The sequence below is a fragment of the Mirounga angustirostris genome, unplaced genomic scaffold, assembly GCF_029215605.1.
Source record: "Mirounga angustirostris isolate CCGP_5_RB_7025 unplaced genomic scaffold, mMirAng1.0.hap1 SCAF_18, whole genome shotgun sequence".
Classification (NCBI taxonomy): Eukaryota; Metazoa; Chordata; class Mammalia; order Carnivora; family Phocidae; genus Mirounga; species Mirounga angustirostris.
In genome coordinates, this window is record NW_026991726.1 from 2,399,806 (window position 1) to 2,417,509 (window position 17,704).

A 17,704-nucleotide genomic window follows, 5' to 3' on the forward strand; every position below is an offset into this window, starting at 1 on the left:
GATGACATCATCTTATATAGAGAGCTTCCTAAACAATCAACAAAAAATGATTACAGCCAGTTAATATCAACACACAAAAATCTCTCTTATTTGTATACATTAGCCATGAATCATCCAAAAAATAATTTAAGAAAACAATTCCAATTTAGGGAACATTAACATTGACAAAATACTCAGGAATAGATGTAATCAAGGTGCAAGGCTTGTACACTGAAAATTACAAAACATTGCTGAAAGAAAGGGAAACCTAAATAAATCTGAGGACCCCATGGTGATGAAAAGACATACTATTGATAAGATGGCAATAGTACACAATGCAATGTGGAAATTCATATCACTGTACCCTTTGTATATATACAAAGGTTGGCATGAGTGCGGCCAGGTGGAAGGCACTACTGGGGTGTGGAGATCGATGACACATTCTTCTGGACAGCAATCTGTCCGCACTTGGTATGAGTAAGCACACAAATCCCATGGCATGACACTCCTGCCCCAGGTCAGTTTGAGGGCTGTAGGAGGGTAGCTGGGAGGGAGCTCATTGCAGCTTTGTGTGTGGGAGTTAGAAGCACCTTCTGGCCCATCATGGGGGTGATGATATAATGAACAGGGATCAATACTAAAGCTTTCCTAAGCAAGGGGTGCAAGCACCAGATCTATAGCTGGATAATATGTACATAATTGAAAAGCACGTATACACAAACCTCACTGCATGACATACAAGGGTACATGCATAACCAAAAAGGCATTAACTCAGGCGTCCAAGAGGCCTGGGGGGACATTAGAAAGGGTAGGAAATGGAGGGGAAAATAAAATAAAAACCAGGCGGGAGGATGGCATGTTCAAAGAATTGTGAAAGGGAAAGAGATTTTACAGTTTTTAAATCCACAGTTCAAGCTTTTCCTGACAGAATCGGAAGATCCAACAACACTGGGTCCGGGTGCCATGCAGCCGCAGTCCACTGTCCTATGGGGCCACATCTGCTCTCCAGTCTAGCTGTGCCACCCACAGCCTCCCTCATTCCACACCACAAGTCTGGCCCTGCAGACCCCTGAGGTTGCTTCTGCTTGAGGACGTGAGTTTGGGGGAGGGGGGTTGTTTGTTTTATTGCCGCATACTTGACACACAAGGTCACACTGGTTTCGGGTGTCCCACGTAGAGATTCGACAACTCTCTGTAATACGGTGCTCACCACAAGGGGAGCTCCTACCTGAGGACATGAGTTTTGATGCCAAGGACCAAACAACAAGGTCAGAAGGCAGGATCAACAGGTGCATTCTGGCTGCAGAGGGAGCAGCTGCTTGTCACTGGTGCTGGGGCAAGATCAGGTGGGAGCTGGACCATTCTTGGCAATGCATCTGAAAGCGCTCTTGGGTGGATCACAGATGACATGGGTGTGGAGAGTGAGGCAAGCGGAAATGGGGAATAAGATCTGCATTTCACTCTTAATTAGCTCAGGAGGTGCTGATCCTGCTGGCAGAGACAAGGCACACTGACAGAGTATCTCCCAGTGTGAAGACTTTGAGTGCCATCTAGGACATGTTAAGTTTTAGATGCCCGTTAAGGACTCTCAGAGCACTGGGAATTCTGCTATAGAAACAGACAATTGGACAGTGTTTTTTCTGAAACACCAAGAGAGGTGTTTAACTCCTTCATGGTGAGAGCTCTTTGGGACTTCCAAACCCCACTGTGCCATGATGCAGTCACTGACTGCTGAAGCCCAGCCTTAGCACATCCATACTTATGTAGAAAGAACACAGCCCAGCTGGCTCATATTGTCCTGCATTTCCAGGACTGGAGCCTTCTGGGGGGACACCACAATCTCCCAAGTGCAAAAGGGGCCTTTGCTTGCTGCGGCCCATCCTGGAGGGCTGAAGTGCACCATGACACATGGCATAAGGAGGACAAATGTACCAGGAGGATGTTGCCATCTGTGTGAACCAACATGGCCCTTTTCGGAGCAGAGGTGGATAACATTTAGTCAAGACATGTGGACCCCAAGCAAGTCAAAGAGACTGAAGAGTAGTGCTGTCCAGTGGAGCGCTGAACCCCCCACGCAAGATCTTCCTAGACCAGAACAACATGAACTTCTCAGAGCACCAGTTTGTACAAAAAGGATGGATTTCCCCACCGAGAATCTGAGAAGCAACCACTAGGTATGAGGTAGGGAAGTTCGGAGATGTGGTTGAGAGAGATTTCTGCCACTCCCAGGAGAAGGGTCACAAGAGAAAGTGTGTTACTGAGTCCAGTCTGGGAACCACACAGCCTGAGATGATATCTGAGTGCAGGATCTATTAATGATGGGGCAGGCGGCTGGGATCTCCAAGGAGAGTCCCAGCTGGAGGTGCACAGAGACAGCACAGAGATGCCCACTGAGGCCTCAGTTATGACCAAGGCCATCCAGAGAGAGGGTATAAGAAGACAGGAGGGCACCTACTGCAAGACACAAACATGACTGACAGGCAGGGGACAAAGGCCTCTGAGGAGAGCAGCCAGAGAGTAAACTGAAGGCCAAGGGCAGAAGAGGTTTCAGGAAGGAACTGGCAGTCTCACGATCAAAGGGAAAAAAAATACAACTTATATCAAAAATAAAGGGCTAATCTTTCTAATATATAAAAACCAAGAAGGGGTACCTGGGCGGCACAGCTGGTTGAACGGCTATCTTAAATGCCTTATAAAAACAGGCAATTTACTGGCTGTGTTTTCTCCTGCCACTAAATACAAATCCAGTAATTGTTTAACTTTGAAAGCTTTTTGGTGTGAGATTTGATACTTAAACAGAATGCAAAAGACAGAAAACACTCATAACGGCACCAACCCAACAAAAGAATCTTATTTTTACATGTTAACCTTTCCTCCTGCCCGTGCATAGCCGCTTTCCCCATGAGTCCTGAAAGCTTTGTTCTGAAGTAGGATTTTAATGTCCACAAGTTAGTCCACTGACAAAGGCCACCAGAAGACTAACGGGGGCTCAGCTCCTGACCCAGAACTGCAATTCCTATCAGTGTATCTTGTCTTCACCAACTACCTCCGTGCCCCCTAGTGTCAGAAACCGCTTAACTCAACCAAGAGGACACGTGCAAGCCGCCTTGACTCGGCAGTGACCACAGCGACCACGTGCATCGGTGCTCTGAAAATCAAGGTAAGGGGTAAAGAGGCCAACGCAAATGAATCAGGCAGATGAGTAGCACTGTTCAGCGTTCACCGTGTGCTGGGCCTGCTCCTAAACACTCCGTATGCATCCCCTCCCCGGGTGTGCCCCCTCAGCACAGCCAGCACCACTGGGCAGGCGACCGAGGACCCCAGAAGCGCTCCAGGCTTGCACCAGTCACGGGGCTGGAGAACACCACCCCGCACTCCCAGCCAGCAGTTGTCCCAGAACCTCCGCCCTCCCCGCACTCTGGCACCTCCCCACACTGCCTCGGGGCACAGGTGTCTTGGCGGGCTGGAAAAGCAAGTGGCCAAGGGACGGGCTCAAACCCCACGACTAGACTCCTTGGCGCCTGATCCACCTGACTTCCCAGCGTCGTGGTGAGATTTCCACCCCAGCTCCTCCTCTCCCTGACCCACGTTTCGGGACGATCGATGCCCATCGCTAGTCACCAGCGCGGGGTGAGGATCACAGGTCCAAGCCCACTGCCGTGACACAAAGTTGGGAAGAACCGAAGTGCCCGTCGGAGGGGCGGTAAAGGAGTCCCGGGCGCACAGCCCGTGCGGGCCGCGCGCGTCTCTAGCGCTACCACGGGAAAGACGCTGTGAGGTTTAACGTGGGGGGCAGAGCAGCACCACCACGCGTGGGGGGAAACATGCACAGATGCACGGACCCCAAAGCGCCTCTCCACACGCGACTTCTGAGCTACCACAGAAGAGTCGCGTCCGCCCCCCATCCCCGTGCAGGACCTGACAGCCGCCATCTCGCCAGTCATCGCATTCCCTCCTGAACCCGAGGGCCAACCCGCCCCGTGGCCTCCCGCCACGGTGACAGACAACACAAACCTCATAGGCGACATCCCTGCCAAACGACCGGCCTGAATCTCATCAGGAGGATACGAGACACCCCCGTTGAGGGGCGCCGCTCAACAGCTGGCCTGCCCTCCTCAAACGCCCTGGCGCCCGGGAACACGGTGCACGCTGGGGCCCCCTTGGCTGACGGGGAGGACGGGCGGGGCGACACACACTGCGCACATCACTGGGGCGACTGGCAGGAAGAGAATGTGCACCGCGGATGAGCTGAGCGCACCATCTTGCTGTGCAATGTTCTGACGGTGTCTCTGTGCTTGGGAAACAGACAGTGGTGCTCTCAGGGGCCCAGGGGTCCAGGGTCTCCAACGGACTCAAACGGTTCGGGGAAAGCACGCAGACACACAGGCACACGCACAGGATGAAGACGGGGCAAAGTACAAACGATTGGTGAAGACAGGACTCGCCTGTACCGTTCTTGCAACTTTCTTCTACATTTGAAATTACATCAAAATAAAAAGTTTAAGACGTCACGTGCATCGTCATGTGCGTGATCTGACCCCAGCGCCCTCAGCAGCTCAGCGTTAAGAGAACGAGAGGCCTCCCTTCCTGTCCCTGGAAGAAGACACCTGGAATCACGCGAAGGAGGGAAAGCAGGCCTGGGGAAGAGGAGAGCGATACATTTTTACCGCACATCCTCTGGTGCCGTGTGACTGTCTTACGTGTGCGTGAGCAAATCAATCAGGAAAATGAAAACGCAGAAACTCGCGGGAAGGAACCCTTCTGCACCCACAAGGGGAGCAGCATCCTCAGGGACGCGGCCTATCCTTCAGCTCCATGCTCGCTCGCCTCCGCCCGCCTCCCTGCTGGGCAGCCCAGCCGCGTGCCTCACGCGCCACCTGCTGGCGGAGCAGGGCACTGCTGCCGAGGCGCGCCAGCCCTCTGTGCCACCCTGGCACCCACCCTCCACCATGCGTGATCTCGTGACCGCGGCCACATCCCACCTTCCGGAGAGCCCCCGCAGCCAGCAAGATGCCCGATGCAGCGTGGCACTCCGCAAAGAAGAGACGTACCGAGGAAAGGACGCAGCTTCGAGGGGAAGCCCAGCAAATGGACTTGGAGGCGAGCACCCGCCTCAGAGCCTGGTGGCAGAGCGGCCCCGCGGCCATGGTGACCCCCGAGAAAAAACCAACTCCAGGAGATGGGGCGGGAACCAAACAAAGTGAAGAAAACATGCCGGCTCCTGGCCGCCGCTGTCAGACTCCCACCGACCCCCTCCTTCCCGCAGAGCTGACTCATTACCCTAAAATCGAGGCCCGGAAAGGCTTCACGCAGAAACCCTCAGGCTACAGAGGAGCAGTGTCTGGCCCAGTTAAGCTTCCAGAAAAGCCTGTAGAGGTGGGCGCGTCGAGGTGAGAGCAAGTCCCAGCCCCTCCGCAGGGCTGACCCCTCGCTGACTGTACGGCCTGCTGGCCCTCCCACCCCAGCCCCGCCTGGGCTCCCGGGGTGTTCACGGCCTATCCCACACTTTACACCAAGGAAGGTGTAAAGTCAGCAGCACTCAGGACCCCGGTCACCAGCTCTGTGTCCCCACGAAGACTCTGAAAAGCAAGGACACCAAGCTGGCCAGTCCTGTGGAGCAAACCAGTTCAGCCCCAAGAAGGCAAAGGAGTTCAATCGGAGCATTAAAAAATAGAACAGAACAGAAAATACCGGATCAATGGCCCCGGAAGCCCATGACCAACACACAGCTGAAGTAAACCTCAAGGACAAATGGCTCATCTCTGTGACTCGCGCAGGACGGCACAAACACATCGCCCTCTGACAAAGTAAACCACACGTGGGGGCGCAGGTGCACGTGCCCTCCGCCAGCGGGGGACTCACCGAGGTCTGTGTTCGGGCCGGCAAGGAGCTGCTTGAACTTGTCGAGCCGGGAGGCCTCTCGTTCACTTAACGCTGAGCTGCTGAGGGCGCTGGGGTCAGACGTGCCACCCACGGCGGCCGCCACCGAGTGCGGGAGAGACTGGGACCGCTGCAGAGGAGCAGTGTCACCGGCGCTGTCTGGGGAGAGAGCGCGCAGGGGGTGAGGATGGCCTCCTGGACCCCCCCCCCTACGGCCCTGTTCCCCAGTAAGAAGGCTCCCACCCGCGCCACCTGCCCTTCGGGAACGCCACCGTGCCACAGCCATCCCCTCCTCCCCTAACCTGCCAGTGCAGACCCGCGTGACCGGCGCAATAAAGTGAAACTAGTGAACACCCAAGAAGCCCACTGGCCTTATTGGTAGAGCGTTACTCCCTGGGAAAACAGACGTGCCTCACACAAAAGCAAAACGACAACCAGAAAACTCCAGACCCCCCCGGCTCCCCCACTGCTAGCAGGCCTGCCCAGGTGACACAACCCAAAGATCTGCTGGTGCCTGGGGGGTTCACCTGGGCCTGAGCACAGAAGGAAGCCACCGAGCCACACGTGGAGGAGCATGAAGCCCACAAAGGCACTGCACCCCTTGGATCTCCCCAAGCCCCATGAGGGAGGCGGGCAGGGACCATCACCAAGAGAAAGCACAGGAAGCTAGAGCGCATGCAAGCAGGGGAGGGGCAGCAGGCTGCAGGCCTGCCCAGCACCCCCCGCCCCAGGGCACCACCTACCACCACGCACAAAGGCCCACCGACAGGGACACACAGGGCCGAAGTGAAACCGTGCGTTAAATCCAGGAACCCGGACCAGGAAGAGCCACAGAAAAGAGCCCAAGGCCCAACACCCACTCAGAAAGAGCCACCAGGGACCAACGAGGGGCCCACAGGAACAGGCAGCACCAGGCTGTACACCCCCAGGTCTAAATACCCTTGAATGGTCACATCTCCCAGAACTGAAATTTAAAGTAGAGGAAAAAACCAACTCCAGGAGATGGGGCGGGAACCAAACAAAGTGAAGAAAACATGCCGGCTCCTGGCCGCCGCTGTCAGACTCCCACCGGCCCCCTCCTTCCCGCAGAGCTGACTCATTACCCTAAAATCGAGGCCCGGAAAGGCTTCACACAGAAACTCTCAGGCTACAGAGGAGCAGTGTCTGGCCCAGTTAAGCTTCCAGAAAAGCCTGTAGAGGTGGGCGCGTCGAGGTGAGAGCAAGTCCCAGCCCCTCCGCAGGGCTGACCCCTCGCTTGCAGGAGGTGTCCCCACCGGCCTGCCCTCCGGGAGGCCCGGGGCAGCGATGCTCAGACCCCCTCCTCCCCGCCCTCGGAATCTGCCACTCCGCTGTGCGTCATGATTCCTCAGGAAAGACGATGGGCGGGAGGAGGGATTCCTCGTTCTAACGCGGAACCAAACGTGCTGAGTTTTACTTCTCCGCCATCTTAGAGAGCATCCCTTCTGATTTACTCCGACATGTAAGGACCACGTCGTCCTGAGCAGAGCACACATCCGGTCCCCCTCTAAGATGGGACGGGCAGGGTTTGCAAGGCACAGTGATGCCCCCTGCCCCCCGAGGAAGCAGGAAGGTCAACAGCAGGTCTCCCTGCTACTGTAAGTGGAAAACACATCAGTGTCCCCCTCCGGGGCAGCCAGTGTCCACCCAGGACCCACTTGCAGCTCAGTCCCCATCAGCGATGGACAGTCCTCCCCAGCCACGCCCACTGAGCCCTTCGCAGCCAAAGGCGCAGGCTCCCCATTATGCCAGCGGCACCCTAGACCAAGCAAAGGGCATCTGACTTCAGATACAAAGGTACAGATACCTCAGACGCTGATTAAGAAAGTCAGGACAGTCGAAAGGTAAGCAGGAGGCGCGGGGAAGGCCAGCCGGAGACCCCTGCTGCAGCATCCCGGAACTTTCAGGCTGCCATCTACCCAGGGCTGAAGGCCAAAGGCGAGGGCAGCCAGCAGGCCCTGTGGACGCTGCGTGGGGTGACGTGAGCTCCCACGGTGGCGCACCATAAAGGGACAGGCACCGACACAATGCCGGCAGTGGGAAGGGCAGGCAGCACTCTGATCACACTGGGCCCTGTGAAACACAGCGTCCAGGCCCCAGAAACACGACTCCGCTCCGAGGAGCACAGTCACATGAAATGGCACTCACAGGTCCCTCACCTCAACAGAGGCCTGGCCTGGCCCTGCGCCGTGGGGCCGGTGCAGGGACAAGAGTGGGGCAGAACATGGAGGAGGGGAGAGCCCGCGGTCACCAGGCCCTGAAGACACCTCAGTTTAGCTCAGCAACATTCACGTAATGACACAGGACCCCAAAGGGAAACAAAGGTAATGGGACATGGTCCCTGCCTTGGGGGAACTTGCAAACCACGTAGATGAGGTGTGCAGTCAGCCAGCCCAGCCCACCCGGCACCTCCCCTCGGCTGGGATGGCCCCACCTCCTAAGCCTGGAGCCTCACCCTACCGGTAACCTTAGAGACATCACCTCCTCCCTGAAGCCTTCCCTGACACGTCCTGGCCCTCCCCAACAAGACTGAACTGGGACTTCTACCCCTGGGTGCTTCTGGGTCCTGTCCATCACTCCAAGGCTCCATTCCACCCAGGGAGGTGAAAGACTCAGATCCTTGTGTTTCCCCACTAGACTGCCTGCCAGTCAACACATCTGCGCCAGGCCCAGCCCAGTAAGAATGAGGGCTGATGTGGTCGTCTTAGCGCCATCACCGAGTAAGCCATCCCCACGACTAACAGCCCACCAAGGGAACTGAACACAGGCCCACGAGTTCTGCGCACCACTGCCAGCCACCCGTGGGGTCGGCTCCCTGAGAGGCCACCTCGGGCTCCAGAGCGGCCCTCTCCCCCTTGGCACTGTGCACGGTCGGGCCAGAGAGTCCCCTGGGGGCCAGGCACCCTGGTCTCTGCCCACTTCATGCCAGGAGCACACACTCCCTGCCCCAGATGTTAACAGGAAAGGTCCTAAAACAGAACCTCATGTCCCCTGGGGGCGGCATCACCAGCGAAGAGGCCCTGCTCTCTGTGGGGAGGTCAGCAGCTAGCAGCAGGCCCTGGCCTCAGACGCCCTGGACTTGAACCCTACCCCACCGCTCAGCATGCTGGGCGAGCCACGTGACCTCCCTATACCTCCCCCGTAAGCTCTCTCCTAGACTGGCTGCAAAGTCAGAGGGATCTGTTCATGACGAGGGCCCGAGACAGTCTCTGCCCCACAGTAAGCGATGGATAAACACTAGCTGCTATCATGAAATGAACTGCTCACAAAAAGCCTGCTCAGAAAGCAAAGGAAAGATGGTTGATGTGCAAGCGGGTGGAGGCAGAGGCAAACACAGTAATCGGCCCCTTCCCCAGCATGTGCCGCTTGGGGCATCCTTCACCTGGCTTTTACAGGAGGAGGCCACCCCAAGGATCCCCACCCTGGCAGGATGCAGCCCAACTGCATACCTGGCCATGGGCTGAATGCTGTGAGGCCCCAAAGTCCGTATGCGCAAGTCCTTCCCCAGACGGGACGGTGTTAGGAAGAAGGGCCTCAGGTTTAGAGGAAGTCAGGAGGGTGGGGTCCCCTGATGGGATCGGTGCTCCTGAGGAGTCACGAGACAGCCTGTTTCCCCTCTCTAGTCTCCCCCATGTTGGGATACTATGAGAAGGCAGCTGTCTGCGCCCCGAAGAGAGCCAGGACCCAACCGTGTTGGCCGCCTGACCTGACTTCCGGCCTCCAGGACTAGGAGACCTAACTTTCTGCTGCTCATGCACCATCGGCCTGTGGTGCTCTTCGCAGCAGCCCCACGGCCTGAGAGAACAGGAGCCTGCCCGCTCAGCCGAGATGGGCCCCCACCTCTACGGGTGCTGAGGCCCGCCCCCCAGCAACTACTCAGATGGCAGGTGTCACAGAGGCTCTACCCAGGCCCCAGAGGCGTGGGGCACAGCAGAGGGCAGAGGAATCCGGGGCACCTGCCAACTTGAACAGGCACCCAGGCTGAGGGTACTGCCCGGCTGGGGCGCGCAGGCGGTAATCGGCATAGGATGCGTCAGTCTCGGGGAACCCCGACCCACTCGCAGAAGCCCTAACCAGATTTTCATTTTTAAACTCAAATACTTTGAAGTTCAGCCTATTTTGGAGAAAAATAGTTCAGATTCCAATATGAAAACTGGTCAAAGGAACTAATTCACAGCGTTCTCACCCACGAAGACGTGTGATGTTCCAAACATTAGTCAGCTCCCGGGAAGGGTTTCTGAAAACTAGACAGGGAGATGAACGCCAGCTCCGTGGTCCCAGCAGGGCAAGCTGAGGCTGCCCGATGCCCTCTTCTCTCCTCTGTAAACAAGGGGCAGTCCCCCTGACCCCCAGAGACCCTGGGAGAGGGAGGCCGTGAGTCCGCCGCGGTGCAGGCCGGCCCCTCTGCCACCAGCTCCCCACGCCTCACTGCCTCACCTCACTGATGCTCACGTGTCACCTTCTCAGGAGGGCATCTGGACGCTCTGACTGAAGATTACGCCCCAGGTCCAGGCTGCTGTCGCCACCTCCCACCTCTGTCTCGACCCAGGGCGCTTGTCTCCTCCCCGCACGCTCCAGGCCTCCTTACTGACCCAACGTGTAGGTCGGTGCTTGTCCCCCTCACCAGAACACACACTCCAGGCCAGGGACTTCCTGGGGGCACCCCAAGCCCTAAGAGTCTGGCCCATCACAGAGGCTCATCAAACACTGTGTTGTTTTACATCATAGACACCCCCAAAAACAAAAAGCAAAACTACTGAGAGCCGTCTCCAGAAAGGCTACTGAGCACCAGGCACGGGGTACAAGACATGCGCTGATCGCATCCTTGAGTTTATGACCTGGAGGCAGTCAGTCATTCCACACCCCAGACTCTGCGCCCTACAGACTCTGAGCCACGTGCAGGTGTCCCGGCGGGGGAGGGGGTGTCATTGGAAGCTGCCGAAGGAGGTGCAGCCTCTGAACGTGCAGTTGGCCTGGCCCCTGAGCTGGAAATGTCCCCCTGGGACAACCGGGGCACACTTAGAAGGGAGACACAGTCCCCTGGGGCCTGGTGCTCACTGTGGGCCTCTCACAGCCAGGCCACGAAAGCCACACACCACACCCTCCACCCGGAGGAGAGAAAGAAGCACTCAGCTGGGGACACAAAGAAAAGTCTACGGCTTCTCCTGCCTGGGAAGGCCTGTGGGCACGTGGATCACAACCTCAAGGTCTTCCAAGGGCACGAGCTCCTGTGGCAAAGAGGACGGAACGCCCGCTAACCTCCCGCACAGAGAGGCCTCCAGCCCCTCTCCCTCGCAGCACTGCACGTCATCTCCTCGCGCCCCCACCCACCTGCAGGACAGGATGTGTGGCTCTCGCTGAAGGACTTCACCAGCCGAGGTCACCGCTCGGGACCGAAGGAGGCTCTGCCGAAGTCTGTGGCTCCTGCTCGGGGCCCTGCGCCTCCTGCAGCTTGCGGCGCTCCTGCCGCTGGCTGTGGTTGCGCAGGACGCGGTGGGCCGTCTCCATGACCACATCGGTGTTCAGGCTCTCGGCTGCCATGGCCAGGAGCCCGTCATCGTCCTCGCCGGCATCCCAGGCGTCGCTGGTGTTGCTCTCAAACTCCGGGAAGGTGCTGATGCTGTTGGCCTTCACGGGTGTGGCGGGCACCTTGGGCGCGCCCTTGAGCAAGCTGCAAAGCAAAGGCAGACTTCAGCTGTCCCCTCGGAGGCTGGAGCGGACTCACCCCACGACCGGTCAGAAAGGAGCCCATGGATGAAAGGTGCACATTCAAGCTTCCAGTGTCAACTGAGCTGAGGGTGAAGAGCAAGCACAACCCAAAGAGGCATCCGAGAGAGGACTCCTGGGGCACCCAGGGGGCTCAGTCGGTTAAATGTCTGCCTTCGGTTCAGGTTGTGATCCCGGGGTCCTGGGATCGAGCCCCACATCGGACTCCCTGCTCGGTGGGGAGTCTGCTTCTCCCTCGCCCCCCTCCCTACCCCCCCACTCTTGTGCCCTCGCTCTCTTTCTCAAATAAATAATCCTAAAAAAAAAACAGAAGAGGACTCCTAGGATTCGGGGGCAGGAAGGAGAGGCTCTCGAGGGGCAGTACCGCTGAGCAGTCTCTGCTCAGTGACAGAAGCCACTCAGGAGGAACCCCAGCACCGCAGTCACGGCATTCACAGGGAGTCCCCAAGCCTCACACGGGCCAGTGCCCGCAAACCTCCTAAGGCAGCAGTGGGGGCGGCGGGGGCAGGAGCGGCTGTCCTTCAGCGTGCAGACGCGACACAGCACCACTAGAGCAAGAGCCCCCGCGGGGGGCCCAGTGACACCCGCCAGCACGGGCGGGGGGTCACACCAGCGCCCTGCGTGGCTCTGGTGGAGGAGCCAGACACAGGGGCAGAGCGTGCAGTGGAGGGCAAGGGAAGTGAGCTGACCACCGAGAACAGGCCCGGGGCCAGGCCCTCCCGTCAGCTAAGGGGGTGCCAGCTTCGTGCTCTCCTCCACTTTGGGCTGGGCTTCCTCCTCTGCCCTTGTCCGGAGGACCAGTCGTGCGAGGCCCTGACGCGTGTCTGCTCGAGGGAAGACCACGCTGCTCCCCTCAGGACCCCGAGGAGGCCGGCGGGTCACCAGGACGCCCAGGCGCGTGCGTGATGCAGCATGACCACAGGCCTCACTTACGTGCCGTGTAACAGTGGGTCGAAGGCGGGGTGCTGGGCGCCGTACACATGCTGGATGCTGTTTAAAAAGAAAGGAAAACCGATTAGCTTCTCTCCAGCTTCCTCAAGAGCCCACACTAACTCGGGAAAAGGACCAGTTCCCAGTAACCTACACGCCTGAGCAGCAACTCTCCCTCAGCTGCCACGGGTCCCGAGGGCCCGTCTGGAAGGGATGAATGGCGCCACACAGGTCCACGCCACACACACAACGGGGCATTCAGCCTGCCGGGCAAATGGGCCTCAGCCCAGGGAGCCGCAGCCCTGACTGCATCGGCAGGGCCTCAGGCGCCGCTGCCGACGAGGCTGCTGGGAGCTGGGAGCCACTCAGCATCGCCCAGTTCCAGCAGCCTCTGCTCCCGGACCGTGTGCCAGCGGCAGGACTACGAACTAATGCTGAAATGCCCGTCTGGAAATTCCCATCTGCTGCCATTTCGTCAAAGACAGAATGCAGAATCACAAAAAGAAGATAAATGTGTTTTTTAAAGACTTAATGATTTTATTATAAAAGTTTTCTGGGGGCGCCCGGGGGGCTCAGTCGGTTAAGCGTCTGCCTTCAGGTCAGGTCATGATCCCAGGGTCCTGGGATCGAGCCCCACATCGGGCTCCCTGCTCCGCGGGAAGCCTGTTTCTCCCTCTCCCACTGCTGCTCCCCCACTCGTGCCCTCTCTCTCTCTCTCTCTCCCTCTCTAATTAAGTAAAATCTTTTTTAAAAAAATAAAAATTAAATTTAAAAATAAAGTCTTCTGTTCATCAGAGTAAACTTGGAAAACAGATGGAAACAAAACAGCCCCCGTGGCAGACACCAGGGCGGTCCACTGAGTGGCCGCACCCGCACCCCTCCCTCGGCGGGGGCGTCCAGCCAGGGGAGGCCCTGTGACCCAGCGCAGCTCAGTCACCAGCAGTGTGGGCCCTTCCTCATCTGCCTGGAACACACATGTGAGGCCTAGAGGTTCCCCAGCCTCATGCCACCATGAGAAATGAGCAGGAGATATCAACCACCCGAGAACGCGGTTACGGCAGGAAGATGAGAAAGAGCACGGGTCTCGGGGGCACTGCAGCCCTGCCAACACCTTCATCTTAGCCCAGCACCAGAACTATAAGACAGCAAGTGTGTATTATAAGCCAATAGGGTTATGCTGATTTGTTACAGCAGCAGCAGAAAACCAAAAGAGAACAGAATGGTGACAGGTGACAAAGCCATCCTCTTGGCTTATGGAAGCTTAAACGTCTCTGTGGTTAAGTCAACCTCACTTTTATGCGTTACACGGGGCTCTCCTTTGAGGACTCTACTTAAAAAGGCCCACCCCCAACTGTCTTAGTCCATCCCGGCTGCTATAACAAAAATACCACGCATGTGGCAGCTTATAAACAAAGACATTTATTCCCCACAGTTCTGGAGGCTGGACGTCCAAGATCAAGGTGCTGGCAGATTTGGTAACTGGTGAGGGCCTCAGCTGGTGCCTTCTGCTGCGTCCCCACCCAGCGGAGAGGCAGGGAAGCTCTCTGGGGTCTCTTTTATAAAGGCTCCAATCCCACCCTGGGGGACTCCAGCCTCAGGACCTCCTCACCCCCTCAAAACCCCCACCTCCTAACACCCTTAGTCTGGTGGGTAGGGCTTCCTGTGAGTTTTGGGAGCGCACGAACATTCAGCCCAGCCGACTTACTGAGATGGCATAAATCTCCAACTGTGTCCTAGTTCCATACTTGTGTGGTTTTATTTTTTACCCTTGAGTATTGAGTCACCTAGAATTTATTTTATTTTGCTACAGACTGTAGAAAACTTTTTTTTTTCTTTTGACAGAGAGAGAGATAGCGATAGCAGGAACACAAGCAGTGGGAGTGGGAGTGGGAGAAGGAGGCTCTCCGCCGAGCAGGGAGCCCGATGTGGGGCTCGATCCCAGGACCCTGGGACCATGACCTGAGCCGAAGGCAGACGCTTAAGGATTGAGCCACCCAGGCGCCTGTAGAAAACTTTTTAAAAAAATGATCCACTGCTCCAATGACATTGGTTAAAAACCTATCCTATTCCCTACTGGTTTGCAGACACTGTCTTCAATACGCAGGAGATTACTCTATGCTGGGGCACTTTTTCAGTTTTCCATTCATTCCTCCATGTCTGTGCCTGTGACACAACATTTTAATTACAGAAAATGTTCCCTTTTATATCCTAAAATGTTTCAGCAAAATTTAACGGACATTCGATAGCCCCCACGTTGCGACGGGGTTGTGAGGAGTACGAGGCAGGCAAAGACAAGCACACTGGACTCCAAACTCGCACGAACCTTTAAGTTTACCTACAAAAATAAAAAAAAATGAATTGGCGTTTATAATGTTCTTGGACAACAAAAACATGGTAAACTGGAATATTATTCAGTGAAATAGTCATCAGCTAAAAAATAAAGTGCTAGCTCACGCTGTAACACGGAAGAACCTTGAAACCATCACGCTACGCGTGGGAAGCCAGTCATGAAATAACACCTATTCTGGGGCGCCGGGGTGGCTCAGCCGTTGGGTGTCTGCCTTCGGCTCAGGTCCTGATCCCGGGGTCCTGGGATCGAGCCCCACGTCGGGCTCCCTGCTCCGAGGGAGGCCTGCTTCTCCCTCTCCCACTCCCCCTGCTTGTTCCTGCTCTCACTAACACTCCCTCTCTGTCAAATAAATAAAAATCTTTAAAAAAAAAACCTATTCTATGATCTCACTGACATGAAATGTCTAGAAGGGAGACAGAAGGGAGACTAGTGGTTGCCTGGGGTGGAGGATGGGAGACTGGGGTGACAGCAGAAGACTACAGGGCTTCTTCCTGAGGGGACAAACATATTCTAACGTTGACTGTGGCGACGGATACACCGCAGTACCACTGACTTTCACCCCTTAAATGAGGGAATGGTGTTGTACGTGAATTTTAATGGGTGAACTATTATTATATGTGAGTCTCAATGAAGATGTAAGTTTTTAAAGGCAGCACAGTTTCCACCTGGTTCTCTTGGGTTCTCTCTTGGAACCCAGCCACCAGGCTTTGAAGAAGCCCACATGTAAGCACTAGAACCACAGCTTCCAGGGGGTGTCCCAGCTGATGATGGCTGGCATCAACCTCGACAGGCGTGAGTCACCAGCCTTCTTCTGATTTCCCTCCCAGCCTCTGAACCTTCCCAGTGACACCATGGAAAAGAGACCAGTCTGACCCACAGAATCCAGGAGGGTTTGGGGGTTTGTTGTTGTTGTTGGAAAGAAAGAGTATCAGCCCACGGAGGTCATGCACAACCCCTCTGTCGTGGTCCCTTTCCAGAAATCTCTTGGAGGCTTCCCCGACCTTGGTAGAAGGTTTCCTGTTTTAAGAACCAAAGGGCCTGGGTAATTGCTCTAGGCTTTAGCTTCCTCGTCTCGGAAATGGGAATAAGAACGTGTAAGAAATGAGACAGCCATAAATGGCAGCAGCTTGACTACCGCCAAGTGACCTACAGACAGCATTCACCGGTACTATGCACCTACCTTGCTGGCTTGCACCCTTCCCTTATGTCTCAGTACACGAATAGGGCTCAAAACCAGCAGGCAGTGGGCCTCTGCCCTCTATGTGCAAGGCATTTCCATGGGTCTTGCAGTGTTACCACACGCTGCAGGCCCCTTGCCTCCCAGGAAAGCGCCAATGCATTAATTCTTCATGGGCACACCACTTGTGTTTATTGAGCAGAAAATGTTCCAGCAAAGTTCAAGCTCAGACTAAAAGGCATCTCGTTTTATCTTATTAAAATTGCATTTTTATCTGGTCTTGCATAGCCAAAAAGAAAAACAGGCTTCATCTAAAGCCATTTTAAAAGAATAAGTAGCACATCATGAAATCATTCTTTAAAAAATATGTTCACCAATAAACTTTTTAATGAATTGTACTGCTTAAAAACACCACAGTAACTCATTGCTTTAAAGAGGACCCCAGTGATTCCTCACAAAAAGCAGATACACACGACATAATGCCACTTCTAGGCACACGCCATGAAAACCCCTTGTGTAAGGACGCAGGAGGCAGGTTCAGCGATGTCGCTAACGCTAAAAAGAAAAAAAAAATTTAAGAAAAACTTTTATCCATCATCAACTGAAGAATGAATTCACATTATCCCTTTGTCCATTATCAACTGAGTAACAAATAAACAAACTGGAACATACACCTATAATGGAATACTAACTACAATAAAAACGAAGGAACTACAAGAACCAAGATTGGTGAACTTACAAGCCTACCACTGAACAGTAACTTGAATATGCACAGTATGATGTCATCTATAAAAAGTTTTTAAAACGAGAAAATGAAACTATCTACCGTGTCGGATACATACATAGTGGTCAAAACTCCCAGCTCATGATGGTGATGAAAACAAACGGAGAATAGGATGGGAGCGGAGGGCTGGGGGTGGAGGGGACTCTGGGGCCGGGAAGAGGATGCAACGGCTTCAACTCCAAATAGCCAAAGTGCGCAAACAGTCCCGAGGCCCATCGGTGGGTGACCAGGCACACGCCAGAATATACCGTCAGCTTCCAACAAGGAATGAAGGGCTGACAGCCGCTCCCACGTGGATGAAGCCTGGAAACATCACGCGCAGCGAAAGGAACCAGTCACGAAGACCACATTCATATGATCCCACACACATGAATAAGCACATGTCCAGAATAAGCAAGTCTACAGAAACAGAAAGCAGATGAGTGGGAGCCAGGGGCTGGGGAGGAGGGATTGGGGAGTCACGGCTGGTGAGGCAAATGCTCTAAAATTGACTATGGTGATGATCGTCCAACTCCACAGACTAAAAACACTGAACTGTACACTTTAAGTGAGTGAAATAGAGGACAGGTAAATGATGTCTCCACAAAGATGCTGAAAGGAAGGGAGGAAAGGGGGAGGGAGGGAGGGAGGGAGGGAGGGAGGGAGGGGGAGAGGCGGAAGAAGCAGGAGGGTCTCCTCCCTGACCGGGTGTCCGGGAAGGTGGCTGTGCCGCGGGGGGTGAAGGCTGGAGCAAGGCAGCCCTTCTGCACCAGCCACCCGGCTGGCCTTTAAACAGGTCCGAGTCTACCTCTGCAGCCCCGAATGACAGAAGTCCCTAATGCCACCAGCCCAGAACAAAACATATTAGTAGCTTCAAGTG

General features: G+C 55.4%; 1 protein-coding gene across 5 annotated transcripts in view; it reads right to left on the reverse strand.

The window, feature by feature from the left end:
• Positions 1-17,704, reverse strand: part of LOC135363102 (alpha-mannosidase 2-like) — a 119,567-nt gene that overhangs the window by 90,648 nt on the left and 11,215 nt on the right. For 4 of the 5 annotated variants that reach the window (XR_010408808.1, XM_064583787.1, XM_064583788.1 and 1 more), the window contains exon 1: positions 5,842-6,017. Coding sequence is in view for 1 of the 5 variants with exons in the window: in XM_064583789.1 (XP_064439859.1) it covers positions 11,245-11,548; positions 12,538-12,594 (361 nt within the window). In the remaining 4 variants the exon portion in view is untranslated. Of the gene's footprint in view, positions 1-5,841; positions 6,019-11,208; positions 11,549-12,537; positions 12,595-17,704 lie in introns of those variants that run through there. The other variant, XM_064583789.1, reaches the window with a different exon arrangement.